Source organism: Ambystoma mexicanum, chromosome 6q (genome assembly GCF_040938575.1).
Source record: "Ambystoma mexicanum isolate Mex_15411 chromosome 6q, UKY_AmexF1_1, whole genome shotgun sequence".
NCBI classification, from domain to species: Eukaryota; Metazoa; Chordata; class Amphibia; order Caudata; family Ambystomatidae; genus Ambystoma; species Ambystoma mexicanum.
Genome location: NC_090937.1, coordinates 1307023944 through 1307051319, shown reverse-complemented (window position 1 = coordinate 1307051319; position 27376 = coordinate 1307023944). Strand labels below are relative to the sequence as shown.

Here is a 27376-nt window from a genome sequence, read left to right as displayed (position 1 = left end):
TTCGAAATAATGTCTGTGCTTAGCCACATTGCATGTAGAGCTTTCTTAACGGAAGGTAACTGGTTTGCAACAGTGCCACTATGCCTCAGGGCTCTTTTGGGCGCTTTATAAGTGAAATAAATAAATAAAGCAATGGACAATAGTGTGCTCTATCTGGGTGTGGTGGCTCTTGTGATGGCCATTCAATAATAATCTATTAGGAGGTCCAATTAGAGTTGGCTAACAACGCTAAAGTGTCCCATCTGAGGGTGAGATGCCAAGTGGACAGACATCCCTTGCAAGGCAACACAGAACCACACATGAAGCCATTCATTACATAATGATATATTATGCAAGATGAATAAGAGAAACAACGATGTAATAACCGTCTTCAAGCTCCAAACTGAATTGCCCCTGTCATCCCGGGGTGGCCTACCCTCATGCAGAGAAAAAGATTGATTGGGGGGTGAGGCTGAACATGTAAGGCTCCCTGCACCAGGGCAATTAGCTGCAGTCGGGTTACAATGTATAGTCCTCCTGGTGTCTTAATTAATAAAGAGTCGCTAAGGTGAATTAGCGGGAGTTTAACATAGTGTCACCTGCTTATCATGGCTTCCAGGGATGTGCTCTCTGAAACAGACCCCAGGTGCATGGTGTGGTGCCACGTGGATGGCATGATACCCCTTTCTTAGATGGTGCATCTATGATTTTGTTAGCGCAAAACCGCTGGCAAAACAAAGTATGTCCTTCTTTCACATTGTTTGGTGCAGTTGTGATGCTTTAGACCCTGCAAAGAAATGAATCAAAGGTTTTAGAAATATGTTGTATCTCTTCCATCCACGACCGCACACACTTGAATGTAGTCCTTAACGTCATCTTAAACCGGCCAGAACTATGATGTGCTGGGAAAAAGCCATATGTTTAAGCAATGACCCACAAAAAGGGGAAAACATGTGGTACATATGGAGGAGCATAACTAACATTACACATCTGGAGACATGTGATGTCGTAAGTGAGTAGGAGGCACAGAAGCAACACTCATAGATATTAAAGGGGAACTAGTAATTGAGGGCGGATGGTGTGATATGGATAATTGACTACTTAGTCGTCATTTTTATTCAATGAGATTTGTGATGTCATCTTTGATGTCCTGAGTGTTAAGTCTTAACAGTGCATGGTGGTGGCGCGAGTTATGGCAGCTTGACGTGCATGTGTAAGAAGCAGACTGCCCGGCACTCAAAAGAGCTGATAGCCATTTCTTCAATATCATTTGGTGTTCATAACCAAAAAAGGCACCCAGAGTAGTGTGCACCATAATTTACTAGCATGAGTTCCAATGTCAGGGACTCCCTCTGGTTCTTCTGATGTTCAGGTCTCCCTCAACTCCCAGGTACTTCCAGATGAACAAGTTAAATGATGGCATCTGGAAAGCAAAACGAAAAAGAAAATAAGTGAATCTGACTTTTTCACACCAAGTGTTTTGGCAAGTAGGCAAGCCAGACAAGAAGCTTCCAGAACCAACGCGCCTGTGAGGTACCCAGTACTGGCTGCTCTGGGCCACATTCAAAAGTCTATTAATAGGCAGGTTTGACCAACTGAATGAAAATGTGGCCCAATTAGAAGTTAGAATAGCCGCAATGGAACAAAGAACTACAGAGCTGGATCATCGGTGGACTCAAGCACCTCCTGCAATGAAGAAGCTTGGAAAAGAGATGGAGGCAGTGGTTATGGAGAACAGGGCCATGGAGAACAAGCTGGTGCATCTGGGAAATGTGTTAAGAGCGGAGCAGGTTAGAATTATTGGTCTCCCTGCAGATGTGGAGGGAGACAACTCAATCGCTTTTGCCTCTACCTAACTTATACATGTGCTGGCCCTAGAAACAGAGGAGGAGCCTACGTATACCAACAAATGTTCTAGGATCAAGGTGCGTGACCCAGAAAAGATCAGAGGTCCAACCGTGGGGTGAACATTCATTGTTAAGGCGTATGACACCCAGGGCAGGGATAGAATTTCAAAAGCTGCAAGCGCAAAAGGGACGTTAGGAGATCAACACCATAGGGATGTGGATAAGGCGGAGGAACTATTGAAATCGGGTGCAGGTAGAGGTTGAAGGGACACTGGTTATCTTACACATCAAGAACTGCCTACTATAAACAGGGGGCTCTTCGTTTTGCTCGCACAACTTGTTTGGGGTTACTTGCTTAACTGGGAACCGGTCAGTGGTTTACTTATTACGGAAAGTTACTAGGAGAACAAGTTTATTTTTATTTCTTTTGGCTTCAAGGGCTTTAGAACTGAGTTCACGAGAGTGTGCACCGTCTAGAGGTGGTGAATGATGCAAACCACGGTACATGTGAGGATCTAATTATTTTTCATGGTTTATAGAGGTTGGATGGTCTATGCGCTAGAATGCTTAGCGTTTAAAAGGGATTAGCCGGCTGGAAACCAGGGAATAAACGATGCTAAAGGGGACAAATACATTTATTTTATGTAATGTTTTTGGAGTCTGAATAATAGGGAAGAGTTCTGTTTCAGCTCCTGAGAACAGTTTTGTTCACACCCACATCACTATATGGACATCCGGCAAAGCCCCATTGTGATTGTACAATGGAGTACTTATATGGTGGGAGGGCTTCTCATTTTGAGGGCTCTTCTCTTGTTCTGACCTGTTTGTAAAACATCAATGAACAGAAATGTAACAACAAAACAAATGCATGCATGCTTTTATTGAACGGAGCCATTTTTAATATTGGATCCTAATTTGCGAACCCCCCACCCCATCCACCCCACCAAACACACGTGAATGCATGTCCTCCAGCATCTGATTTTGATGCTGCCAGAAATGCATTGGATTGCCACAGAGTCCTCCAGGATTTTGTAATGGCAAATGGACATTTACAATGGGTTATTTGCAGCCCCCTCCGTGCAGTTTATATGGCCAGCGAAAAAGAAGCCTTAGTTGTTTTTGATAACAAATCTATTTTGAATCGTGACATGGTTCATCACCCTAGGAATTCCTATTCGTAACTGTTTCCCAATTCCTGAAGGTGTTGAGTTTAGTTCCCCTTACGATGATAGAAGCTGCATAGTGAAAGCATTTGCCACAGTAGAGCATGAGGTTCTGCTGCAACCATCTAAGTCGGGGGCCTTGGGGTTGGAGCATGCCCTGTAGTGGTTGCGCCAATTTGTGACAGGGAGTTAATAATGTCGAGAATCCGGAAATTCCTACTCCTTCCCAGGCCCTTTGCATGCACTATTCTCTCTCTCAAGAAGCCCCATGATTAAGTAACAAGGACGAGTATGCTCGTCCTTTTTGCATAGACCTGCATAAAAGCCTGGCAGTTAAGGGGTTAATACTAACGGGAGTCCATGGAGGAACCTATACCTTGACAGGCAACTTCTCTTTTCTTGCTACAGAGAAGATGCACCAATCCACCTGTATGTATTAGGAAGGGAATTCCATTTCCCGCTACACTGGAAGACTCGAGGGCTGTGTAAAAGTGGATTAGTTAAAACATCCTCAAATTTAATGACTCAAATACAGACTCGTCTTGGTTGAAAGCACCTCTTGCATAAAATAGACAAGCCATGTTCCGCTGCACGAGAAATTACCGATCAAACCAAAGGAGAGAAAGTTAGGAGCCAAGTGGGACACACAGCTTAGTCCTAACAAGTCAGCAATGTGTCCATTCCATTGTTCTTCCAGCTCACACTGTGAAAGTACCTGCTCCTGTTCATCCACAACAGAAAAACATGCAATGGTCAGGAAGTGTGTCATACAGCAGGCAGGCTGATGACATAGGCGTGTCCAGGGAGTGGCCTGGGGTGGCACGTGCTACCCCTGGAATCTGATTGGCCACACCAGGTGCCACCCTATTATCCTAAACTATGATCATTATGTGGCGGGACTTTAATTTGAGCTATATGATGAGTAACCAACCTTTCGTCTATAGGTGCAATTCAGTCTTAATCTGAGCGGCACTAATGTGCCAGTGTAGTGTCTAACCTGCCAAAAGCCCAGAGAAAGGTTTTGATTTGGAGCGGGCAGTTATCGTGCCACCTCTGCATAAGTGAGAGACCCACTTCAGCCATCCCAGTCAAAAGAGTCTGGAGACGCCACTGGTGATGCTAGGTCTGAATGCAGAAAATCTGCATGAGCAGATATCCCAAAGGGTAACATTAAAGTTGCTCATCAAGGTGTGAAAAAGACTTAACTGACCAACGAGCAGTGAATATGATGTACTAACTGATAAAGCAGTGGATGTCCACAAATTGGCTTTGCTTGAATGCCTCAAAGACTGAACTTATTCTATTTGGCCCCCACCAGGCACTAACTCAGTTGGACCAAGAGTATGTAAGTTTCAGGATAGATGGCAGTTATATTATGGTTGTGCAGAAAGTCAAAACCCTGGGCACTTTTATGGAAATAGCCTAGACTGTGAAGCTCATGTCACAGCCATTACTAAGAGCACAAATTATCATCTTAAAGTGCTCAGGCAGGTTGCCCCAATTATCTCGGTTGAAAATCGCACTAAACTTGTAAGAGCTGTTATCTTGCCACGTGTGGACTACTATGATGCGCTCCTAGGTGGGGCAAGCAAAGCCCATATCCAAGAACTACAGAAAGTCCAGAATAAAGCCATCCGCATCATCTTCCAGATGAAACGTTTAGAACCCACTACGGCAGCTAGGAAAAAACGGTATCAGGTAATAATATCACCATATATATGGTCGCCGTAAATAAAATCGCCGGGAAAATGTCGTGGCGATATTATTTGGGTGACCATATATATGGCGACAGGGGCAAAAAAAAAATTCCATAAATGCATCTTTGGGAATGCTCCTACCTATCTGAAGGATGTTGTTAGTATTTATCAGCCATAAAGAGATCTTAGGTCAGCCGAAGACTTCTTATTAGTACAACATCGAGTGAAACGATCTCGTGGGCTCGGCAGTGCCTTTTCCACCCAAGGAGCAAAGTCATGGAATGCGCTACCTGCATCCCTGCGTAAGACTAAGGATCTCTTTGCGTTCCAGAAACAATTGAAAACATATCTCTTCAATTAGTATGATTTCCTGATAGCAGTTTGGTCACTATACCTGTCTCTCGGCACCTGGATGCCTACGGGCTTTGGCGCGGTACAAGAAAAAATAACATAACAATAACATAACATAACATAACTACCTCCAAAACAAAATATACTGATACCTCGCCGCTCACTCTCAATGATCTGACAGTAACAACCAGCTGGTCATCCAAAGACGGTATCAGGTAATAATATCGCCATATATATGGTCGCCGTCAATAATATCGCCGGGAAAATGTTGTGGCGATATTATTTGGGTGACCATATATATGGGGACAGGGGCAACAAAAAAAAAATTTTTTAAAAAAAGTTTGGGGGTTGCGGGGGTGTCCCCCGCATGTTCCATGCAATAATGTCGCCACAAAAAACGGCCATTTTTCGGCGATATTTTTGCATGGCGAGATTTCTGTGGCAACATTATTACATGGAACCCCAAAGACTAACTGACATGAAACGGAAGAGTGGTGTTTCCCAGAAATTGCTCCATGGCTGTAGATCTCTCAGTCATGGGAGATATGCAAATACAGCAAACTCCTTGAAACTGAAGAAAACCCTCATGTTTTTAACACAACATCCACAACCTGAAACTTCAATATAGATGTAGAAACTGTATTGGTAACTGCAACATTATGAATTGATATGAATATTCATTTGAGTGGAACCTGAAGGATAATGCTCATCAATGTAATTTACCTGTGTGATTCCTTCTTCACCTGCAAGTAGTACCAAGAAACCTTTGGGTGTGTGGTTCACGCTACATAAGTGGAATCGTCCAAAATGACCGATATTAAAATCCTGAATGCGTGATTTGGCTGAATTTTGGCTGTTTGAAAATTCCGAACGGCCGAAAAGTTCCACCAAATCATGCATTCGGTGCTGGGAGCTGCAGCGGTGTCCCCCCCACCCTTATTCACTATTTTGTGAGCAGGGATTGCAGGGGTGCCGCACGCAGCCGATCCAAAAGAAAATTGGAAAGGACCCTGCAACGCCTGTTCTCGATCACAGAAGTGAACGGGAATAGGCGTTGCAGGGACACAGCGAGTCGGCAGTTGCCGCAGGGTAAGTAGGGTGGTGGTCATGGGGGGTGATTGTGGGTTGGTTGGGGGTCAAGTCAGAAATGTTCAGGGTTATTTCTTCGGTCTTTTCTCCCTCAAACATTTCTGTCACGGTCAATCAACCCGGATCCACCTAAGTAAAGTAACATCAACATAATGTGTGGTGTTATGCATAGCCCACCTCCGTTTACATTTACGTCCTGGCACCGACTCCCTGCATTGAATGACGGTTGGCTCTACAGGTGTTTTTGTTACCATTGCCAACGCTATGGCATGTTTAATTTTATACAGAGACCCAGCATTTTTCAGAATTGCTACATTACATTCATTCTGAGCAATTACCAGAAGTCGGACCTGTTAAAATTATTGTATTATGTATGCTTTAATTGGTCACTTATAACATGTTCATGAAAGACATAAATTCCCTTCAGAGTGTGCAGCATGCTGCATATCAGGTGTACCTGAACGTTTCTTCTTCCCGTAGAGGAAGTTGGCATGACAATCTGCTCTTTCATGGTCATATTGCAATAGACGGGGCTATGATACAATGGCTCAGAAGAGAACCATTCCAATGCGGCAGAGAGCCATGCTCAAGGTCAAGTTTGCTTTACCATAGAACAGGGATAGACATAACTGCCAGCGATCTGGCACCTGCTTGCAGATGAGAAGACCCAACTTGATTTAACGCAGACTGCTACCTGCAGCTACTTTTGACTCGAAGGCAACTCTGACGCTCAACTATGCAGGCTCTGTTGGCCATTTGCGATTATCACAAATGTGGATCTGGAAAACATTTCTCATGGGATCTTTTTCTTTAAACGTTGGGAAATAATGGCAAATTTTCAAGTTGATTACAGGCAAAATAGCAAGCAGATACCCATTAATTCATATTGTTTTTACAGAGCATATTTTTAAGACCAGGATGAGAAGGTATTATATTTGTAGTTATCTAGAATGTACTGAAAATATGCTCCGGCCAAATTACTTTGTTATTATACTTAATGAAAAAAGTGACATGGTTTGAGTCTCATGCTTAAATTCAATTTGCTGCACATTGTTTGCATATATTCCAGTGCCTCCTTGCTCTATCAAAGCCACTCCTGATCACTGGCCAGTGCCCTCTACCCAGGTGGCACCTTTACAGTCTACTTATCAAATCTGCATTTCGATCCCTTACATAGAAATAACAGTTTGCATTGAATTGAAGAATTCCTCCTTCAATAAATCTGCCATCTTCTCATTAGTCCTTGCTGACATTGTAAAGGGTGCACCTTTGTGGGGAAATCATAATTGTAAGCCAGCAGTGCGTTCTTACCCTGAGGTAGTTGAGGGTGAAATTGGTTAAGCCCATTCTTGTGATATTTTTGGACAACTGCTCCAGTACTTGAGGGTCTTGCGCCTTTGAAAACAAAGAATATTCAACTTTACTCTTCGAATACTATGTCTGAGTCAATTCAAATAAGCATTTCATGACATTACATAGCAACAGAAGACAAAACCTGCATCTGTCCATCTTCAAACGTGCAGCAAGAATCGAACTGGCACAATTCTGCCAGTCAGACTTAGTTAAACCTAATACAAATAATAGAAACATTTGGCTAGTCCAGAAGTTTATGTGTACTCACATGTTGAAGTATAGTAACCAGTGATTTTACCGAATAAATTACAGATAATGTTTTTTTTACTGAAACATGAACAGCAAAATAAATACCGAAATTTGATAAAAAGGTGTGCAGGGGGTGCGGTAAAGGGGTAAAACGGGTGGGGAGGTTTTTAGGCTTATTGAAAAACAGAGGGATTGCTCCTCAGCCCCCCAAAACAGAATATTTTTCATTGATTTGGAATTTGTTTAACTCAAATTGATCCATATTTTGTTAGTGGTGATTTGTAGCATTGCAATGAAAAAGCATTTCAAAGCTTGGGTTGAGGGAGGAGTCAGGGTCATTCATAGCTAAAACTGAACACTGGACCCCTCAGTGGGTAGAATAATGAGGAGAGCAGTTGAGGGGGACACTGAAGTTCATAGAGATTTTGGGTGAGTCATACCCAAAGGTTGCATTTCAGATCCTGACTGGTGGTCACAGCAGACAGCGAAGGGTACAGGGAGATTGAGAGCAGAGGTGAGTTCGGGTTCATTCAAAGCTAAATCCAAAGACATCATTCCAGATTTCTTTCTTTCCTCTCAAAAATTCTCAATTGAGCTGCTGACTTACAGCTCTCCCGACACTTGAACTGTAATTCTCTTCTTCACAGTTGTCAATCTGGCTTTCAGCGCACACACTCTACAATAACCATTATTCCTCTTGATACCAATGTCCTCACGTCTGCACACCATGCTAAACTCTCATTTCTTCTTATACTTTCGACCAACCTGCCACTTTTCATTTTTTCATTTTTTTTATTTATGTCAATGGTTTTACATGAAATGCTTAGACACTTAAATGAATAGCATCAAAAACAGTGATATCATGCACAACATTAACACACAATGTGTATCTCAAATCCAAATGAAGACTGCTTTTAACATAGTTGTCCATTTTATTCTGTCATCTTAAATTTCTCTGTGGGTATATCTGTGTCTGCTCTGTCTTGATTTGACTCTTGCCTTTCAAATTGTACAATCTCTGTTGTCTGAGCTGCCTGTGTCTCCTCCCAATTTCTGTTTGTGGTCCAACTGAATAACAAGTTTTGTGTGGGGTCCTGCAAGGTGACATCCTCTTTCTAGTTGTCCTTAATCTATGCATGGAACTCTCCCCTAAACAACTCCTTAATAGCCATCCATCAGTATGCTGATGACACTCACCTGTACCTTAAGGTCAGTGGCCCTCAGGAAATTGCTCACCTCCATGAATGCCTGTCTACCATCCAAACATGGATGTTAAATGCCTGCCTCAAACTGAACCCCACCAAGAGTGAATTCATCTTCTTCGGTTGCCCAACCAAACAAAAACTCATGACGCAATGGCTGGAAGACATGCGCCAAAAGTAAGTGTAAAAATATCTACACTCTGTATAACATTAAACCTCTTATCCCCACCATATGATTTCCACATAATGGTCCAAGGCCTTGTGATCTCGTACATCGAATTGGGAATCATCCTCCTTATTGGGCTTGCAGCTATGCACCTAGTCCTGCTCAAGGCATCCCTCCTCATTACAGGCACCCGCAAGTTCGACCATATCTAACCTCCACTGGAAGCTTCTCTGGTTCCCCCTACCTGCCTGGATTATATTAAAAACTGCATGTATCACTGATAAAGCAATTTCAACCAATTTCAACCCCAACACACTTGGCAGATAAACTTTACACCTCTGGAAGCTCCTGCACCTCATATTGCAAAACTATCGAAGGTTTGGAGTCTAAGCTAGCCATTGAAGAGAAGACTCACAAGCAGTCCTTCTCCTGCCAAGCTCTGACCATCTGGAACATAATACCGGCAGAGGCTTGAAATACCCCCACCAGGCTACATATACACAAAACACTAAAAACAATACCCTTTTCACAATACCTGCCAGACTGATAAAAATCCCTCCGTCACCCGAGCAACTACTGTATAAAATAGCAAGCCCCATGCTGGCACATGCCTGTTGCAAAGCACTCTGCTGCACTTGAGCTATGTTTGCAGTATATAAGAAATAAAATAGTCTGAGTTGCCACTTTTAGACTGATGATCTTTCTTTCCTACACGCTCCTGTCTGAACAACTTCACATTTCTATTTCTAACTGCCTTTCTTTTGTTAAACTCTGAGTGTTCTCACTCTCTCCATTTAAATGCCTATAAAAGAGAAATGATCATGTTCCTTGCTGTCGTCGTGCTAATCTCCTGTCTGGTTACCCAACCGTTCTTCATCTGTCTACCTCTACCCACAAACATGAGTTGCCTTTTGATTCTTCACTTTCTTTCACTTGCCACAATTCGTCTGCTTGTGCCTAATGATTCCAACTCTACAACCAGGGGTGGACTGGTAATTAAAATAGGCCCTGGAAAATAATTTACTGGGGGCCAAACGAGGCCCTGGAAATAATTTGCAAAGTTGCCCCACATGACACATGTTCAGCAAGCCCAATGTTTTTGCTATGAGAACATTTGGAAATACCACACAAAAGAGGCACAGGGTGCAGAGGCCCACCGGGAAATCTCCAGAGTTCCCTTTAGGCCAGTCCACTGCTGTCTACAACATAAGAAAACTCATGTTTCCTTAATCTCCAGGCTTCCACTATTCTTCTCTTAGGCAAAAATCTGTGTTCTCGTGACTGGAATATTTTTCTTCTCGTTTTCTTCCACTTCCTTTTTCCACACCTTCCCCTTATCAATCCATGTCTAACATGTCTTCTCATTTAGCTCCCCTCGTGTTTGTGTATCTCACCCACCTTTGTTTCTCTGCACGGGCATCCTCTTCCCCTATAAGCTGCATTTCCGGAATCTTTGCATGTGATGATGTCGCAATGTACCACGGACGAATGCCGAGAAGGGGTGTACTCTGAATACGATCTGAAGATGGTAGTTAAGATAATCAATGACCAATGAGAATGAAAGAATTGGAGAAATATTGGATTTCTTTGTAGAGGGGTTGTCCAAACACATGTTGATGGTAATAAAATATAGGAGAGTGTTTTAAATGTTGTAAAAATGTATATAATGTAGGTTGTCTGCCTTTCCTCTCCTTCCCCCAGAAGCTCACTGTCTCCCAAGCTCTGGTGCTCTCTAGGTTGGACTATTGTAACAACATCTTTTTAAATCTACCTGCCTCTGCCCTCCGCCCTCTGCAACTTATCCAGAACAGGACTGCAAGACTTGTCCTTGGCCTCAAGCCCTGGGATCGTATCTCTCCAGCTCTGAAATCTCTCCAGTTGCTCCCAGTGGATGCAAGGATTAAATTCAAAACCCTCTGCATTGTGCACAAGGCTTTTTGGGATCTGGGTCCAAAATGCCTTCAGCTATCCCTCCGCAAATACCTCCCCTCTCAAGCTCTTTGCCCCTCTAACTCCCTCAGGGTCAGTCGTTTTTCAAAGAAACTAGCTGGGGGTAGATCTCTGTCCTCGGCTGGGGCCTCCCTCTGGAACAGCTTCCCTTCCTCTCTAAAACTTGAGGAGAACCATCTCCGGTTCCGGAAGCACCTCAAGCCCTTCCTCTTTGATTCTGCCTTCGCTGCCCCTCTCCCCTGCTGACTCCGCTCTCACTTGGCACTGTGCACCTGGCCACCCCCTGTCCCCTGGGCCCAGGTACCTTCTAACCCTCCTGCACTGCCTCTTGGCCCCCCTTGCACTGGTGACTGTATCTGTACCCATACAGTCCCCCACATTTTCTTCTTTTTCTGCACTTAGTTAGACTGACCCAGTCTGCTGCAGTAAACACAGCACTTGCCACTTGCTGGCTGCACTACCACTCTTTATTGCCTCAATTATCTATTTAGTTTTATTTATTATTATTTATTTATCTGTTATCCTCTGCTCCGCACTTTCCACTCTCCCCTCCTTCCATTCACTTTTCCCTTTTCCCTTTCCCATGCACTTGCACGTTCTCAATGTCACTGGGCCTAGTAAGATCGTTGCTATGTTCTCCCCTGTTCCCCTCCCTCGCCTTGTCACGCTCTTAAACACTTGTGTAGGAGGGTGTTACAAATAAAATATCATATCATATATCATATCATAACTTATGTGGTTCTATGAGACTTGGGTTAGTTTGACTCTGCGGCATCATCTAACTGCTACCTGGACTATTGTACAAAAACTTGCTTTACGTACAAAAGGTGCACTTGTTCGTCAGGTGGTGTGCCTGCTTTGGATTAAGGTGACTAGGGGCCCGCCCTTACACAAATCACAAATTAGCAATATCAAACAAAATGATATTACAAAGGCTGCAGTAAGGTTTACACAGATCAGCATAGATGTGGAAGTGAGAATAATTGTAAATAAGGACAGTAGAAAACATTTAGGGGTTGAGCTGGCACTAATAAAAGGAAATGGAAATTGAAGTAACTGAATGAAATTGAATCAAATGGCGGTAACATAGGCATGACTTGCACACACGCAGAGGTAATACTTCGGAACATACAAGAGCATAGTTTCTTATTTGAGTGTGTAATCCAATGTAATATAAATACATTCAGACCCCAATTAATTAATTGAGATCACAGAATAAGACTTAAACTCTTGACATGTACCAAGAAAACACAGATCAGTATGCATTGAATTGTGCTATCCTGGACTATTGCAACATTTTGCTACTAAGAAACACAAAGAGATTGAATGAAAATACATATGTATAAAACCTTCCATACATAGCTAAATGTATAATTTTTGGATGTAATGAATTCTACATTTCATAAATAGAATAATGGCATTAATTGAATTATACTAACGTCACAACTTGCAAAGATTAAAAATTAAATAGCCTTGTCATTACAAATGGTCTGGCGGGAGGTGCTGCACTGCGGGGGCGGGACGGTCAATTATATTAAGTGCTCTCCTGACAGAGCCTCCGCTTTGAGAAGCATCGTATTTTTATGGTTCAGACACTACATGTCACTAATGTGAGAAGAATTACAAGAGATTTCCAAAACTCAAGGGAATAAGTGCTAAGAGGTGCCTTCATGTTCTACTTTCTGAAGAGGAGGCTTTCCAGGCTCAATAGATGTCACCAAAATGATTCGAATGGAGCAAAACATATCATTGCGAGTGTTAAGGGATGATAAAGCAAGATGGAGTGGAGCATTTATTATCAAACGCAGACACAGATCATGAGAAGACATCTTTGGAGCAGATCTAGCAGGGCCGAAAAGTAAGAACATTTAGTTAACTCTCTTAAGAAGTCAGACTGAGAATTAGGCTGAGCAATTTCAGAGAGAGTTCGAGACAGAGAATGAGAGCGAGGGAGTGAGAACGAGTGAAAGACAGAGGGAAGAGATAGAAGGAGAAGATGAGAGAAGGAACGAGATTGAGACGAGAGAATGAGACAGGGAAAGCGAGAGATAAAGAGAGAAGGAGGGAGAGACCGCAAGGAACAACCAGGAGGGAGGAGAGACAGCGATGGAGAAAAAAACGAAGAGCGATAGAGAGGGGAGGAAGAGAGGAGAGAGTGAGAGAAAGCTAGATGGAGAAGAAAGAGAAGGAGAGAGAGAGATTGAAGGAGAGAAAACGTTTTTAGCGAAATGTAATGTTAGGTGCGAATCGTTATATCAGAAGTAGAATTGATTTAGAAAGGATGACTGCTTGCAAGGGCCACAAGGTTTGTTGGACATAGTTTTACAAACGTTCTGGCAACATTCCATTGAATTGGTCTGAGATGATTATAGCGCTGTTTTCCTTTCCTTTCCTCTAAATAAATGTATTTAATGTGTGCACCCAAGGTCATGTCGGTCTTTCGTGCTGAAGTATAGGCACATCTCCAATGAGTACCAGTGAACTGGAGTCAAGGATATGCAATGAGTTATGCACGGAAATGAAATGACTAATGATTATGTAATTAACATGTAACCAGGTAATAGGTTTCTGAAAACTGCAAAAGCAAATGATTTAAGAATGTATGCCTTCATAGATTACAACGCTTCTCAGCCCGAGCTAGCATAATAACCAAGTGTGAGGGATCACTCTAGTCGTTGTGCAAAAGTGTCATACGTTGCAATCGAGACTATTATATCTAGGTTCTACTGGAAGGTGCCACAATACCCCACCACTGTCTAGTATGCACATCCTGTAGCGAAAATGTACATTCTTTTAATTGGCCTTCCATTACATATGGCATCATGTAAACCCATTTATACACACGATATAAGGAAAGAAGTCAACAAGGGGACATTTGACTATAAACACCTGCATGGACTTTATAAAATGTTGGCCAGGGAACCCTGAACGGACGTGCAGGGATAATTTTATAGAAACACAAATTAGAGTAAATCGTTTGAATGCTGAAATGTCATGTCAGAATACGCTGATGTACATTGTTTGCTTCTCACTGAATTTGATGCAGAGTGACCACTTAACTACAATCAGAGACCTCTAAAGTAGCTGTTCTTTAGTTATCTGGGGAGAGCCCGTCTGTGAATGTAAAACCATGTACAGATCATCTTTGTCTGCAGTCTTTGTGCCTTAATACGGGCATGGCTGCCTCCATATCCGGTTCCAGTACCGGGTTCTGTAAATGAGGAATTACCGGGTCATTCCGACCTTGGAGGACCTGGTAATTCCTCATGCACAGAACCATTCCCCATTACCATTTGAGCCCCCATAGGGCTCCTTGGTCCCCTCAAAGGATGTCTGGTTTTACCAGACGTCTGTTCCGGGTCCCGCTAGGGGACCTCGTAATCAGGCATCCCGTAATGAATGGTGCCAGTCCCAAACTGGCACCCTTCATTACGGGAGTGCAAGCCTCGTAATGAGGCCCTTTGACTTGCAGTACCTCCAGGGTAAGAGGAGTCAATGGCCGGCTCTTATCTGGGATTTCATCTACACTTTAATAATATGCAGTGCTACGAGAACCAACCCGTTGCTTTCGGTTTCATCAACAACATCAGCAATAGTCGTCACCTACTAAGTCAAGCAGAAGAGCCATAACCACTCGGCTTTAATGCAGATAAGGAAATGGAGCAAGTGCATATGTTTCCTGGAAGAAATACAGTGAGTGCATACTATGTACTTGCAGCTTGAGGACACATTACTTATTCTTTTAACTGAACCATGCATCAACTGGCTAGACATGCTTACGTTCCCCAAAAAGAGACCTGCGGACTCCTTAAATCATGCCAATCGCAGGATCTCGACATCTTCCTCATTTTTTAAAGTGAGTCTCAAGTCTTGTGGTGATTCAGATCTGCTGTTGGCACTCTTGAACTTCACCTAAGGTCCTTGAAGAGCCAGCTAGAAGACTCGACTATCCAAAAAAAAATGTGAAGCACTATAAAAGCCATGTTCACTTCCTGTTCCTATGTATGGTATTATCCCACCCTAAGTGAATCTGCTGGCAGTAGAATCCCGGCAGGGAACTCACTGAATACATTTTTGCAGCTAACACCCCTGCAATGAAGGACTAACGCTCTGGAGGAGTACACAAATGGGTAATGGCTAAACTTCCACCTCAGTCCTCACACTACTACAAACTACGTTTTCCCAAACAAAGGTGAAACATACACAGTCAGGAGATATACGTCCTTTGCCTTTTGAGATAATGTGAGCTGAGGGAAAGCTAATCTCTTAAGAGGGCTGTGAATGTGATGAAGTTAGCAACTCAAAGCGCAATAATACAAATACTTCAAAATAAAAGAATGCTCAATCAAGGGTTCAATAAAAATATATTTACTTTAATTAAACACTTATGCAATTAACTGAAATAAAAACACCCGCCCTGTGGAAATAACACATAGAATGGTGATCATGAATGTGATATCACTCTCAGAACTAAAGCAGCGTTGAAATGGCAAGCATTTCCAGCAATGTCACTCAAAAGGAAATGTTTTGGTTCATAAATGGGGAGAAAGGGGCTTATCAGTCACTGTGCTAACAAATGGGGACCAGTTGGGGACAGTGCTTCTCAACAGTACCTTATTCTGGTTCTTTAGTGGTTCAACAGCATCAAACCAGGTTTCTAGAAGCTATCCTTGCAAGTTGAACTTCGTTCGAGAGCGGCGAGATGCATTGATCCAGGTGGTGAGTCGGTGTTGAGTCACATTCAAATAGGAACTCTGTATTTGGTCAATGCAGAATTCAAGCATTGAGGTTTGATGAGTCCACAAGGGCTGGATTCAAGGTTAAGCTGGTTTAAGATGATGAATACTGCAAGGTGGAGTTGCTGTGTGATACAATGCTTTCAGTGTCTTCAGTCGAGGTCCTGGTCAATTCGATGCTAAGGTCCTGGTGGTTCGATGCATTGGTCGAAGATGCTGCAGCTTGAAGGATTCCACAGCATTGAGGATTTGTTTGAGATTAATTGACAATAAGTGCTGCTGGTGCAATGTGGTAGAAAAACGATTTGATAGATACAAGCGGGGTTCAGAAGGTGACGAGAGTGCCAAAGGCAACACCAAGGGAGAACTGGCATCATTTAGACTGGTCGGAAAGTTTACTTTTCTGGACCATAGTGCAATGGACCAAGCCCACAGCGCAGTGTCGCCAACTCCCAAAGCAAATAATCGGAATACCAACCTTTCCCCCTCCCAGATATTCTCAAGAATATATAGCAGATATTATTGACATTACTTTTATGCAACATATTTTTCAGTTATGCTTGTGTTTTCTTTGAAAATTCTCCCACTTACCAAACATAATAACATTATTTTAGCAGGATAATATAATTGGTGAAATGGGAAAGCTGGGATTTGAGCCATGTTTTCAATGTGTTACAGTTTGCAATTTGACGGCAGGCTTTATTTCATCCACTCCCATCCTTAGCTTTAGAAAAATGTAAAGAGGTGACAAAGTTGTAACAATCATTGGTAGAGCAGAGCCATTGCCGAACCAGCGGGTCTAGGTTTGCTCTCATAACCCAGCATGAGCTGGCAGGGCAAAAGCCCCATGCCCGGCTTCCTGTCTCTCCAGACCACAACACAAAATCCATACCTGCACCATGTGTCCCACCCCATAACATTAGAGCCTCACTTGTCATCCTGCCTCCTGAATAGTATGCTTAACATAAATAGTTACAATTATAATTATTAAACCCACATGAGCAGGGCTTTTTCTACAGATAGTTAAGGAAAATAAGGTGCGATTTGTTCAGGATGAGATCATGTATGAAGTGTGGAAGCTGGGGATTTGAGCCCTGCCTTCCTGGCTGTTTACAAGGGGAAGCATATTAATCGTCTCTATCCTGAGGCAGACACATCTGAGAAAAACACTAAGATTATATTTATAATGAAAAGTTACTATAATTACAACCTTTGTGTGGACACTTGTGTGTACTTTCAAAGGTGCAAGTCACATGATAAAGTAACTTGAAAAAATATGAGAAGTAATCATTAAAGCATATGTTCATAAGGCAAGTGTGCATCAATTAGTCAGAAACAAGAAAGGGTGTCAAGCCATTCCCAGAATTGGGTGCAGTGGCATGCAGGTCAGACATGGATCTCAGCAACACTCACCCAGCCTGCTTAACTACCATTCCAGATGTCTACACCATCTCATTTGCCCTAACCTCATTACCCATCATCCTCCCGTGTCCTTCCCTTGAACCACATTCGCAATGTCTCCCTGTTTATTATAATTACTTTCAGACCCCTGTTCCCTTTTTACTCAATCCATTAACTATTAACTCAACCCCTTTCCTTCCCTTACACACACATCCTTCCCATGCCCATATTGCTCAGTCACCAATTCCTTGCCACTCACGCCCTTTAATTGCCCATCACACCGAGCCCATAGAAAGCCCTCAACTACTTCTGTTGCCCAGGTATACAGTTGGACATCAGAGAACCTTGGTTTGCCAGTCAGCTTCTGCCAAACATGATAAGAGGCCATGGTTGGGGTCTTGCTGGTAATTGAAGCTGTGGAGTCTGCATTTCATCAATGAAGGATGAAAGACTGCGAGGGGGCGTTGCTTTTTTGTGCTCCCAAATTGCACTTTCTAGGAAAGACGGCTGCATATTTAAACTCACGGAAGCAGAGAGAGCGAACTGCACGGGGAATATGCCTTGGACCTGGTGATGGCGAGGGAGCAAGAGTGGCCTATTTTATTGATCTATGTTTTCAAATAAGGTGACGTGTGTGCGTGTGTGATTCAGCACTGTGTCTGGGGTAGTGTGTTTTAGTGTATTTGTGACAGTGTAAAGTATAAGTTGAAGGATCTATCTGTGTTCATATGACTTTTTATCCATATATCTGGATCTTGGGTTGATTGGCATGTGTTTAATTTGTTGGTCACATGAGAGAAGAGGGTTCTGGATAAGGAAAAAAAAACAATCACAGACTTAGAGGGTAGTTTAGAGAAGGTTGAGGTAAACAATCCAAAATGGTCACAAATGTTTGACATCTTTCTGTTTACTATACAGAACTAAAGCACAGGTGCTACCCTTTAATAGAGTGAGAAAAGCTTTTACAAAGGGCCATGCTGAGTGGGTAAAACTGTGGGACAATACTGTACATACTCATTCTCCCTACACATTGATGCTGAAAAAAAAATAATGAAAGAACCCTTTCTACATTACTGCCATTGAAGGTTGTATTTCTGCAATAGCCCTGGAGATATTCCAGAAATACCACCTCTGCTGGTGGTAAACTTCGAGTAGGGCAGATTTTTAGAAATACCATCACCGGAGCTGGTAACTTTCGTCAGTGATATTAAACTATCTGCCCAACTCTGAATGACCACCTTAGTTTGCTGTCTTCTAATAATAAATAACTGAATATTACACCTTTCAATGTATGTTTTTCAACTGTGTCCAAAAGTAAGTACCACAAACAGTCCAACAGCCATTTCTATAACCACTTTATAAATAACATCCATGGGTGCAATTCAGGGTGCTATTAAAACTCTTTTTGTATGAACACACTTAGTGATCAAGAACGTCACCAGAACATTGGGGAAAGATTCATACAGAATCAAAGCAAGGACAATCTCTAATAAGATATGGACCCTTATTTGGCAAGTTAAGCTACTATGGATTGCAACAGACCAATGGTGTATGGGGAGGAGTGGTGCCAACATTGCCATCCAGCTTCACAGAATATGTAATTTATATGCATGCATTGCCTCTGGGTGGTATGAACATGCTCCTGTAGCCTAGACTGCTACTCTGCTCAGTCTCTGTGGATTCCCATGCGTGGGGGCCACCCAGGCACTTCCAGAACATTGCTGAAATCAAGACGAATGCCTTGCCCCATTTACATATCATCTGAGCAGGGTTTGCAGCACTCTGTTCCTTTGTGGCAAGCTAGAATCATAAGGATTTCGTCTTTTTCAATTATTGTTTTTACATTCTGGAGCTCTGGCCCATGGGACAACAGTCCAGTCAGCCTGGGGGGCAATGGCCCCTTTGATTGATTGATTGATTGATTCTTTATTTTTATAGCGCCTATACACAATGGGTCTCATTACAACCTTGGTGCTAAGTGCACCAACTTTACCACCATGGTGTAAACTCCGTTTACACCATGGTGGATGGCGGATTTACCACCCCATTCCAAGGTGAGTGGGGCGGTAAATCCCCATTTCCCATTTTCCCTTCCCCATTCCCATTTTTGCCCCATAGGGCATAATGGGAGTGGGGAAGGCGCTAATTACGCCGCCGTAAATTACGGCGGCGTAATTAGCACCATGGCAGGTTAGCGCCATGGATTTTAACGCCTGCTAAAAGCAGGCGTTAAAATCAGAATCAGGCGTTAAGGGTTAACGGTGGCGTTAACCCTTAACGCCTGAGTTGTAATGAGGCCCAATGTGTTTCTAAGCACTTCAATGCAAGGGAGGGAGCAAGGGAAAAATACAATGACATTCTTATAAGGCTTTGAGAATGTGAAATTAACTATCCTACTAGGCCTGACAGCATTTCAGATAGTGCAAGAGCTTTTGACAATAAGGGAGAGAGGGAGCAGAAGGGAGGGGGAGGTAGGAGAGGAGACAGGACAAGCGACTATCGTACTAGGCCTGACAACATTTCAGGCAGTGCTGGAAATTGACAACAGCTGATGGAGAGGGGGCAGGAGGGGAGGGAAAGCAACATAACAAGCGACTATTGTACTGGGCCTCACAACATTTCTGAAAGTGCAAGGGAAGGGGAGTGGGAAGAGGAGCATAACAAGCGACTATTGTACAAGGTCTGACGACATTTCTGGTAGTGCTGGAGATTAACAAAAGGTTAGGGGGAGGGAGGAGAGGAACAAGATCAAGATCAAGGACTGAATCATATCCCTGAGTCTTTGGAGTGGGACTCAAAGCAACCTGAGAGTCAAGCGAACCAGAATCCCTATGTTTTTGCTATTACACTGATATGAACAGTGATCTAATCTTGTTCATCCCAGACCCACCGACAGGACCCTCTCATGCAGCCTTTAACACTCACATGGTCTACACACCTCTGTGCTGTACTTTTCAAACCAGTTTGTTGCTGTACCACTTCCGCTAATCGTGTCATTGCCTCAGTTTGAACAACAAGCCATCGCTGCACTTGCACCCATCAAACTGATTTTTGAACCCCTATCATCTTTGTTGCTGATGTTCTCGACTGTCAACTAGACCCTGGTGGACTCATCCAACTGGGACCTTCAAACACTGCATGAACCACCTGACTCAAACTGCAACTCCAGATCCCAGCTTCTTCGACATCGAGCTGATTGCCGAACTGACCCAGATGACCCTTAAAATTCGTCCTTCATTGAGCATCTTTACAAAAGCAACAAGCTTTAGTTCAATGCCATAACATCCCTAGCTGAGCCCATCACCTGCTTGGCTTCGCTTTTCTCGAACTTCTGGATGCATTGCATCACGCATCGACCTGAAGCAGTTGTTACTGAATGACTCAGACCTGTTCAACGTCGAATTGCCTTTTCATCGAACCGCACCTCCGATCATCACGATCCCTGTTTCGATCCATCACCGGACCACGACTCGAACTGCTGGAGCATCACATGCTGACTAACCAGCAGTTACCACGTCTAGAACCAGACCTGATCTTCGAACCGACCTGTGTGTGCCATCCGAACTGCCTTGCTCGAACATTACTGTCGAATTGATCTGAGCTACCCTTTCGATCCAGCTGTATGCCCCTTCCCCATTTAGTGTTGCACAACCTGCTGCTCCCGAACTTGGTTCAACCGGTTCACAGAGTACCAAAAAGCCTGCTTTGATGCTTTCGAACCACCAAGAATGGCAAGAAGGTATTACTGGCTATTAACTGCCCTCTTGGTCCTGTTCTGGGCCCTAGAGTCTGAATGTGTCACCTTCAATCCTTTTTGCACCAGAGAAATCCTTTTTTACTAACACTGTGTTTATTACTTACCTTTCACTTCTTATTCATTACCTAGAGTGCTGCATGTGTCTATCCTTGCCCATTCTGTGTTCTTTTCTCAGGGTGGGTTTTGTGTAGTGTTTTTCTGTTTTGTTATTATTGCATATGGTGTGTTTAATTTAATTATATATGTATTTATAGAACCTTGATTGGGCATTCCATTCTTTTGGACTGTTATATTTAACTGTTTGGGTTGCTATGGTATCACTTTCACACCCACTGTTGGCAGTACAGCCTTCTTTTGATCCATTTTACCACAACCGGCAAAAGAGGTATATCTGTTAACATTGCCTGTTTTTCCTTTAAGATTTAGTTAATTGTTGGTTTGTAGAAGTGTGAGGACCGAGTAGGAGCTTTAGCCTCTACTCGTCTGTGTACTCCTGCAAGGCAGAAGTCAGTTTGTCACATGCATAAAGTACCCTGTTGGTGAATCGTGAATCCCTGATATGGCCTTGGGATTTCTACTCATTGATGGTAGAAGGGATTGTAAACCCGTGTGCAGTAAGGCAATTTATTCTTTGGTGTGTCCACTGGTGAAAATGGCCATGGCGGTGCACTTTTCTCCCCTTGCTCCAGTCTAGTGCCTTCCTGACTGCAACAATCACCGTGGTACAGTATCTTTTATTCTCTCCAATCTCCTAAACCAGGTCTTTCCACAAAATAATGCAGGCACACCCTTTAATGTGCCTTCTGATATGTCTGCCGACGCTCAAATGCCTTGGTGAGACTGGGAGGGCATATTTGGGGCTGTTGATGAATCTGTATGCACCATTGGGGCACTGACAGGGCCCGGCAGTGATTGAAAGGCAGATTTCCCAGGGTGATGGTGCATTGTAGTGGCAGACACATGCCTGCTGGTGACTTAGGAGGGGCCTCGGGAGATATTCCAGGATTTCTTCATAAATATGCACAGATAGTGCTGTCTCATATGGGTTCACACAGAGGAGGTATGCAAGTGTGTCCCAGCCTTCTCATGGAACATGCTCCATTTACACACTGTTCAAGTAGAAAAATGCACTCAAAGTGTGTACAGTGTGAATACATTCGATGCAGTGGATTTTCATTGTGGTAGTGGGCTGACATATGCCTAGGACGTAGCTGTTTTATGAGGTCTCTGTTGTGTACTATTTAAATCTTGTGGTGGTGCTGCCGCCACTGAAAGGCCAATTCTTAAAGAGATTGTACACAGGATGATGAAATATTTATCTTGCAATGTGATTTTCCTCTGTGTCTTATATCGCTCTGTGCCTCCTTGCAATATCTCTATTTAATGTTCCTTTGGGGTATCAGTGGAGTCTTCCACAAATATATCTTCCAGCTTTGCCATAGAGGAAAAGCTAACACTATTTTTCTTTTTCATCATTACTGTCTGACTCAATGGAACTAGAAGGTGAGGTGAACAACTTGTGTTATCTTGCTCCGCTACATCAAGTGTTGATATATGTCCTTGTGTATAACCTGGAGGTTTTTGCTGCTTATGTCACAATTAGCGATTTCCTGCCTCCCCACAAAAAACATTGTTTACAACTCTCCATGATTTTCTGTCTACTTACAACTTTATAATTTGTCATTCCCAGTGATATTCAGCCTTCTCACCAAATACAATAATTTGAGTTGCTTTGTGATTTTCGACACCTGAAGAAAAATTTACTTTTTCATTTCTCCTCACAAAATAATCACTTGAAACTCAAGACTTTCTGTTACCTCATGAAAGAAATCACTTGCCACACACAGTGACTGTTGGCCGCCTCAGGAAAGCTCAGTGTTTTTCTTCACCCTCACAAAATATTCACTTATCACTCTGTGTTATTGTTCTGCCTCTCGACATAAAATCACACTAAAAATGACAATTGATTATTTTGTGAGGGTGAAGAAAAACACTGAGATTGAAAAATGTTTATGTTGCGAGAAAGCAGAACATCTCTGTGAGTCATGTGATTCTTTGGATGAAGGAGCAGAAATTCACAGTGGGACAAGTGTTTTTCTTATAAAGGCGCTAAACATCATTGAGAGTGGAAAGGTTATTTTCAGGAATAGGCAGAACATTACTGAGATTAACAAATTATTCTTTTATGCGGAAGCAGAACATTACAGAAATCTACAATTGATTAATTACTGAAATGTAAAAAAGCAAGCGCCTTCAGGGAGATCAGAAAAACTGTACTAGGTCTCATGCTAGCCTTCATTAGGCGCATGTGAACCACCATATTGAAGTTAGGACACTATGTTTAACACAACAATCTATTAAGCATTAATATTTGGTGCTATTAGCAGTCCCAATACTTAAGATCAAAAAAGTTACTTCTTTCCATTGGGATAATATAGAAAGGGATGTAGTCCCTTTTGTTTAGCTTTAAAGGCTGTAGTAGGCTTTCTTCTGCAAAGTTATTGCAGAGAAGGTTGTCAGCTGCTTGGTGGCTTGAGCCAAGCAGCTGAAAACCACCAAGCAGCCTTATCTTCAATAACTGTGCAGAAGAAAGCCTATTACAGCCTTTAAAGCTAAACAAAAAGGACTACATCCCCTTCTATATTATCCCAATGGAAAGAAGTGACTTTAAACAGAGAACTACCAGTATCTGTCAATTATCTTGAACACATAGACCCTGCCCACAATGACTATCAAGTACCAATTACCTCTATGGTGTATTACCCACAGTTACTCTAAAGCCTCCTGAAGAACCAGATTACTTCATCTGGAGAAACACGTGTCGAGGGAATTAAGGACAGATTATATAACTTTTAGCATACCAGTGGACATTCACTCAATATTGAAAATACTTCATTTCATTTCATGACTAAACATGTGAAGTAACATGTATATGAAATATTCAAGGAAATAAGAGCATTTACAATTTTTGGAAAATCCTAAGAATCATGTAAACATTTGAAGAAACTTTAATTTCTCCTTACAAACAAGAGGAGCAACTTGTTATAATACAAATTACTTAATTCTTCCAACTCGCCATTGGTTGCCTTCAAGGCTGCTCATGTGTTTCCTTTTCACCTATTCAGCAATTAGTAAATGGATAGGATGGGAGTTGGAGTTGGAACCCACCCCTGATTGGCTTAGGTGCTAATGAGAAATTGCCAAACTGTTATCAAATTAATTTGGTTAATACGTGTTAGTAAATTGATAAACGTGCAAGATGTCACAATGTATACAATCACAGATGCGATTCTGCCATTGGTCAACCTCTCTTGCCCCATTAAGTATTATTAAATAAATAAAAAGATCTCTCTAGGCAGAGGACCCAATGCCAGGACAGTCCCAGCAACAGCGAGACGTCTGGTCATCCTACCAAGGGAACATCATGGTGATAGTGCAATAAATAAGCATGTATTACATAACATATCACAACAAACCAAATATGATAGCATGGCAACAACTACAGAACCATAGCCAAGTACAGTGCAGACAATAGATGTATTCATTATATGCCATCAAATAAATGACAACATCTAAATGCAATTAATGACAGAATCCCGCAAACATATTGAGAGAAACAATTGGCCCACACCATTACCTGCCTCTTCCTATTCACTATTTTAAAGGAGTGGATACTAGAGAAAATAAAGGGTTAGAGCTGTGTTTGTTTTCTTTGCAGAGTTCAACATTAATAATTATTTGAAAGCATGGTCAACAGAATTGAATGGATATCCCTTATTGAAATAAATTCCCGCATATCAAAAGGTATTGCTCCACATTTGGGAAGATACCACAAAGTTAAGTTAATGACTCATGCATGTGGCTAGCCTACACTTGCCAAATGTGAATATGTCAGGAAGAACTCTGTCGTTCATCCCTCCGAGGTTAATAAACAGAGTGTCATAACATCTAGTATTACAAAACTAAGAATAGGATTGAATCCGGCATGAAGGATTATGTCAAAATATGAAATTAATATTATAATTATTATTTTTGCTATATTATTATTATTATTATTATTATTACTATTATTATTATTGTTACTACCTATAGAAATCTTTCACAATGCTCCCGTCCCACAATCATCCAAAATCTAATAAGAACATTGCTCGTTAGACGTTTTAGCTATTGTTCTAGTCTCCTCATAGTTCTCCTCTCCTACTCGTTTGCTTCCCTAGACAAGGTTATTGACATGGCCACATGCACCCACCAGAATCTTCTCTGCTCTTCCCCCACTTCTCCTTGCCATCTTCACATAGGTGGCAATCGATGCACAAGAGCCCCCCACGAACCTCTTCCCTTCTGTCAAATGCCTCATAGCCTACCCCCCTATCTGTCATCTTCTCTCTACCACTACACCTCTCATTTCACCCTAGAGTGCAGCACCCACATCAATCTGTCTGCACCTCACCCCTAATGTTATCCTCTCACTTCTGCTCCTTCTCCCTCATTTTCCCCCTTCTCGAACTGCCTACCTGCTGACGTTAAAAGCACCACCAACATTCACTCATTCGAATCCACTCAAGCTCAACCTCAAGCAACTTGAAGGAGTGTCCACCATCTCTTACATCACAACCCCCGACGCAGGCTCTTCCCTATTAACTAGCACTCGAATTACTGCCCTCTAGCCAATCCTCCATCCTTTGATATCTGAGTAGATGGCTGGCTCTCTCTTTGTCCCCAGTTTATGTACTTTTCATACCCCAGGTCATATACCAGGTCATATACCAACTATACCTTCTTTTGCAAGTCACCTGACTGCACGACTACCCAACCTACTCTTTGATATTCTGTAAGGGTCTCTGTTCAGGTCTCTTTGCATTGGCTTCCTGGCCCCTGAAGGGTAAGAGTCCCATCCTACCTCTCTCACAAGATCAATAAATCTTTATTCACAGAGGAAATGACACTCTGTTAGCACACCTCTAAAGACTATGTCATGGAGGAAAATGTCTGGCTGTCACAGGGTTTCACCTCTGAAATGATCTTCTTCTAAAGCTTAGAGAGGTAGGAAAACACGTGAGTACTTAAAACTGTACTGCTGAGACTGTGACAACTATCAACTTCATGTAGCTCTGGGTACGTTGGAAAAATGACTTTCCGCATTTACAGAAGTGTGAAGCCAATGATGATAACGGCAAATGGTCAGGGGGCCCCATATCTTTTCTCTGATTCATCCTTTGCTTCCCCTTTTCGTGTGATTCCCACCTTTTGTTTCTCCCAGTTGTGAAGCTTGTGCCCCAATGGAGTGTGTGCTGGTGGTATCTTACAGATTACTGATACTATATAATAAAAAGGCAGAAGTATGTTTGTCTGAAGCTGTCATGCGCCCGATTCATCTGTTACCACCACTAGAGGGAGCTTTTGCGGTCCCATGTAATAATGTCTCTGCAAACATTTCACCTGACAAAAAAGTCACTGTTTTTTGCAGAGACATCATTACATTGTACATCCGGGGGACAACCCTGCAACTGCTGCTTTTTAATATTTTTTTTAATGGCAGCTGGGGACCTCCCTGCATCCCGTCCCCACACATATGTCACCATATATAATGTCGCCAATGGCTTTTCCTAGCGTCATTATGTATGGGGACATTATGTATGGGGACATTATTGCCTGATACCGCTGTTGCTTTACGCATACAATAATACGATTTCAAGCTCATCTTCCAGGCAAACAAAAGGTGTATTACAACAATGATAACATACAATTACTTGCAGAAAAGGCACAAGACAGGGATACTACTTTAACAGCATACTTTAAGTTGCATACACTAAGAAAATAAATACATTTTAAAAAAGCATATAAACTGAAATTCATTTTATTAAGGACTACTTCTCCAACACAATAAATAGCTTTTTCCCCATACAGATGGCTGTATTATTTTCATCATATTACACCTCCACAATGTGTCTATTAGCACTCTGAAAATGTCTTCCTTTGTGCACTTTGGCCCGTCTACCCGGGCTGTTCCAATAGTAAACACATAAAAGAATAAACTCCAAGTACCAAATCAGATCAAATACATTGGGCAGTAAATTAAGTGGGTGGAAATTATGCACCAAGGTACACACCATATTTGTTTCACTGCTCTTATTTTGCACAGTCTTACTTAAATGAGGTCTTTAGACACACACGCACCACTTATCCTCCCATCCTTGGGTCACAGGTTGCAGAGAAGCAGCAGAGGATATACTACAAATTTAATCCATGGCCCAGATCCTGCGCTAATCGTTTGCTTTATTTCTGTCTATCTTTCCCTTGAATAATGAAAAAAAGAAGAACACGAGAAAAGAAAAGAAAGTATGGGAAATTGAGTCAAAGGAATATGAAAAGAAAGAAAGTAAAATGAAAAACATGTTGCAAAGAAGGGAAAATGAAGGAAGAGGACAAGAAACGA

The 27376-nt window shown here is 42.4% G+C and overlaps 1 protein-coding gene across 2 annotated transcripts in view; it reads right to left on the bottom strand.

Annotated features, from left to right (window-relative positions):
* LDB2 (LIM domain binding 2) overlaps positions 1-27376 on the bottom strand; it is a 1443494-nt gene that overhangs the window by 187805 nt on the left and 1228313 nt on the right. For both annotated transcript variants that reach the window (XM_069631913.1, XM_069631914.1), the window contains exon 5: positions 7438-7521. In XM_069631913.1, coding sequence (XP_069488014.1) covers positions 7438-7521 — 84 coding nt within the window. The remainder of the gene's footprint in view (positions 1-7437; positions 7522-27376) is intronic.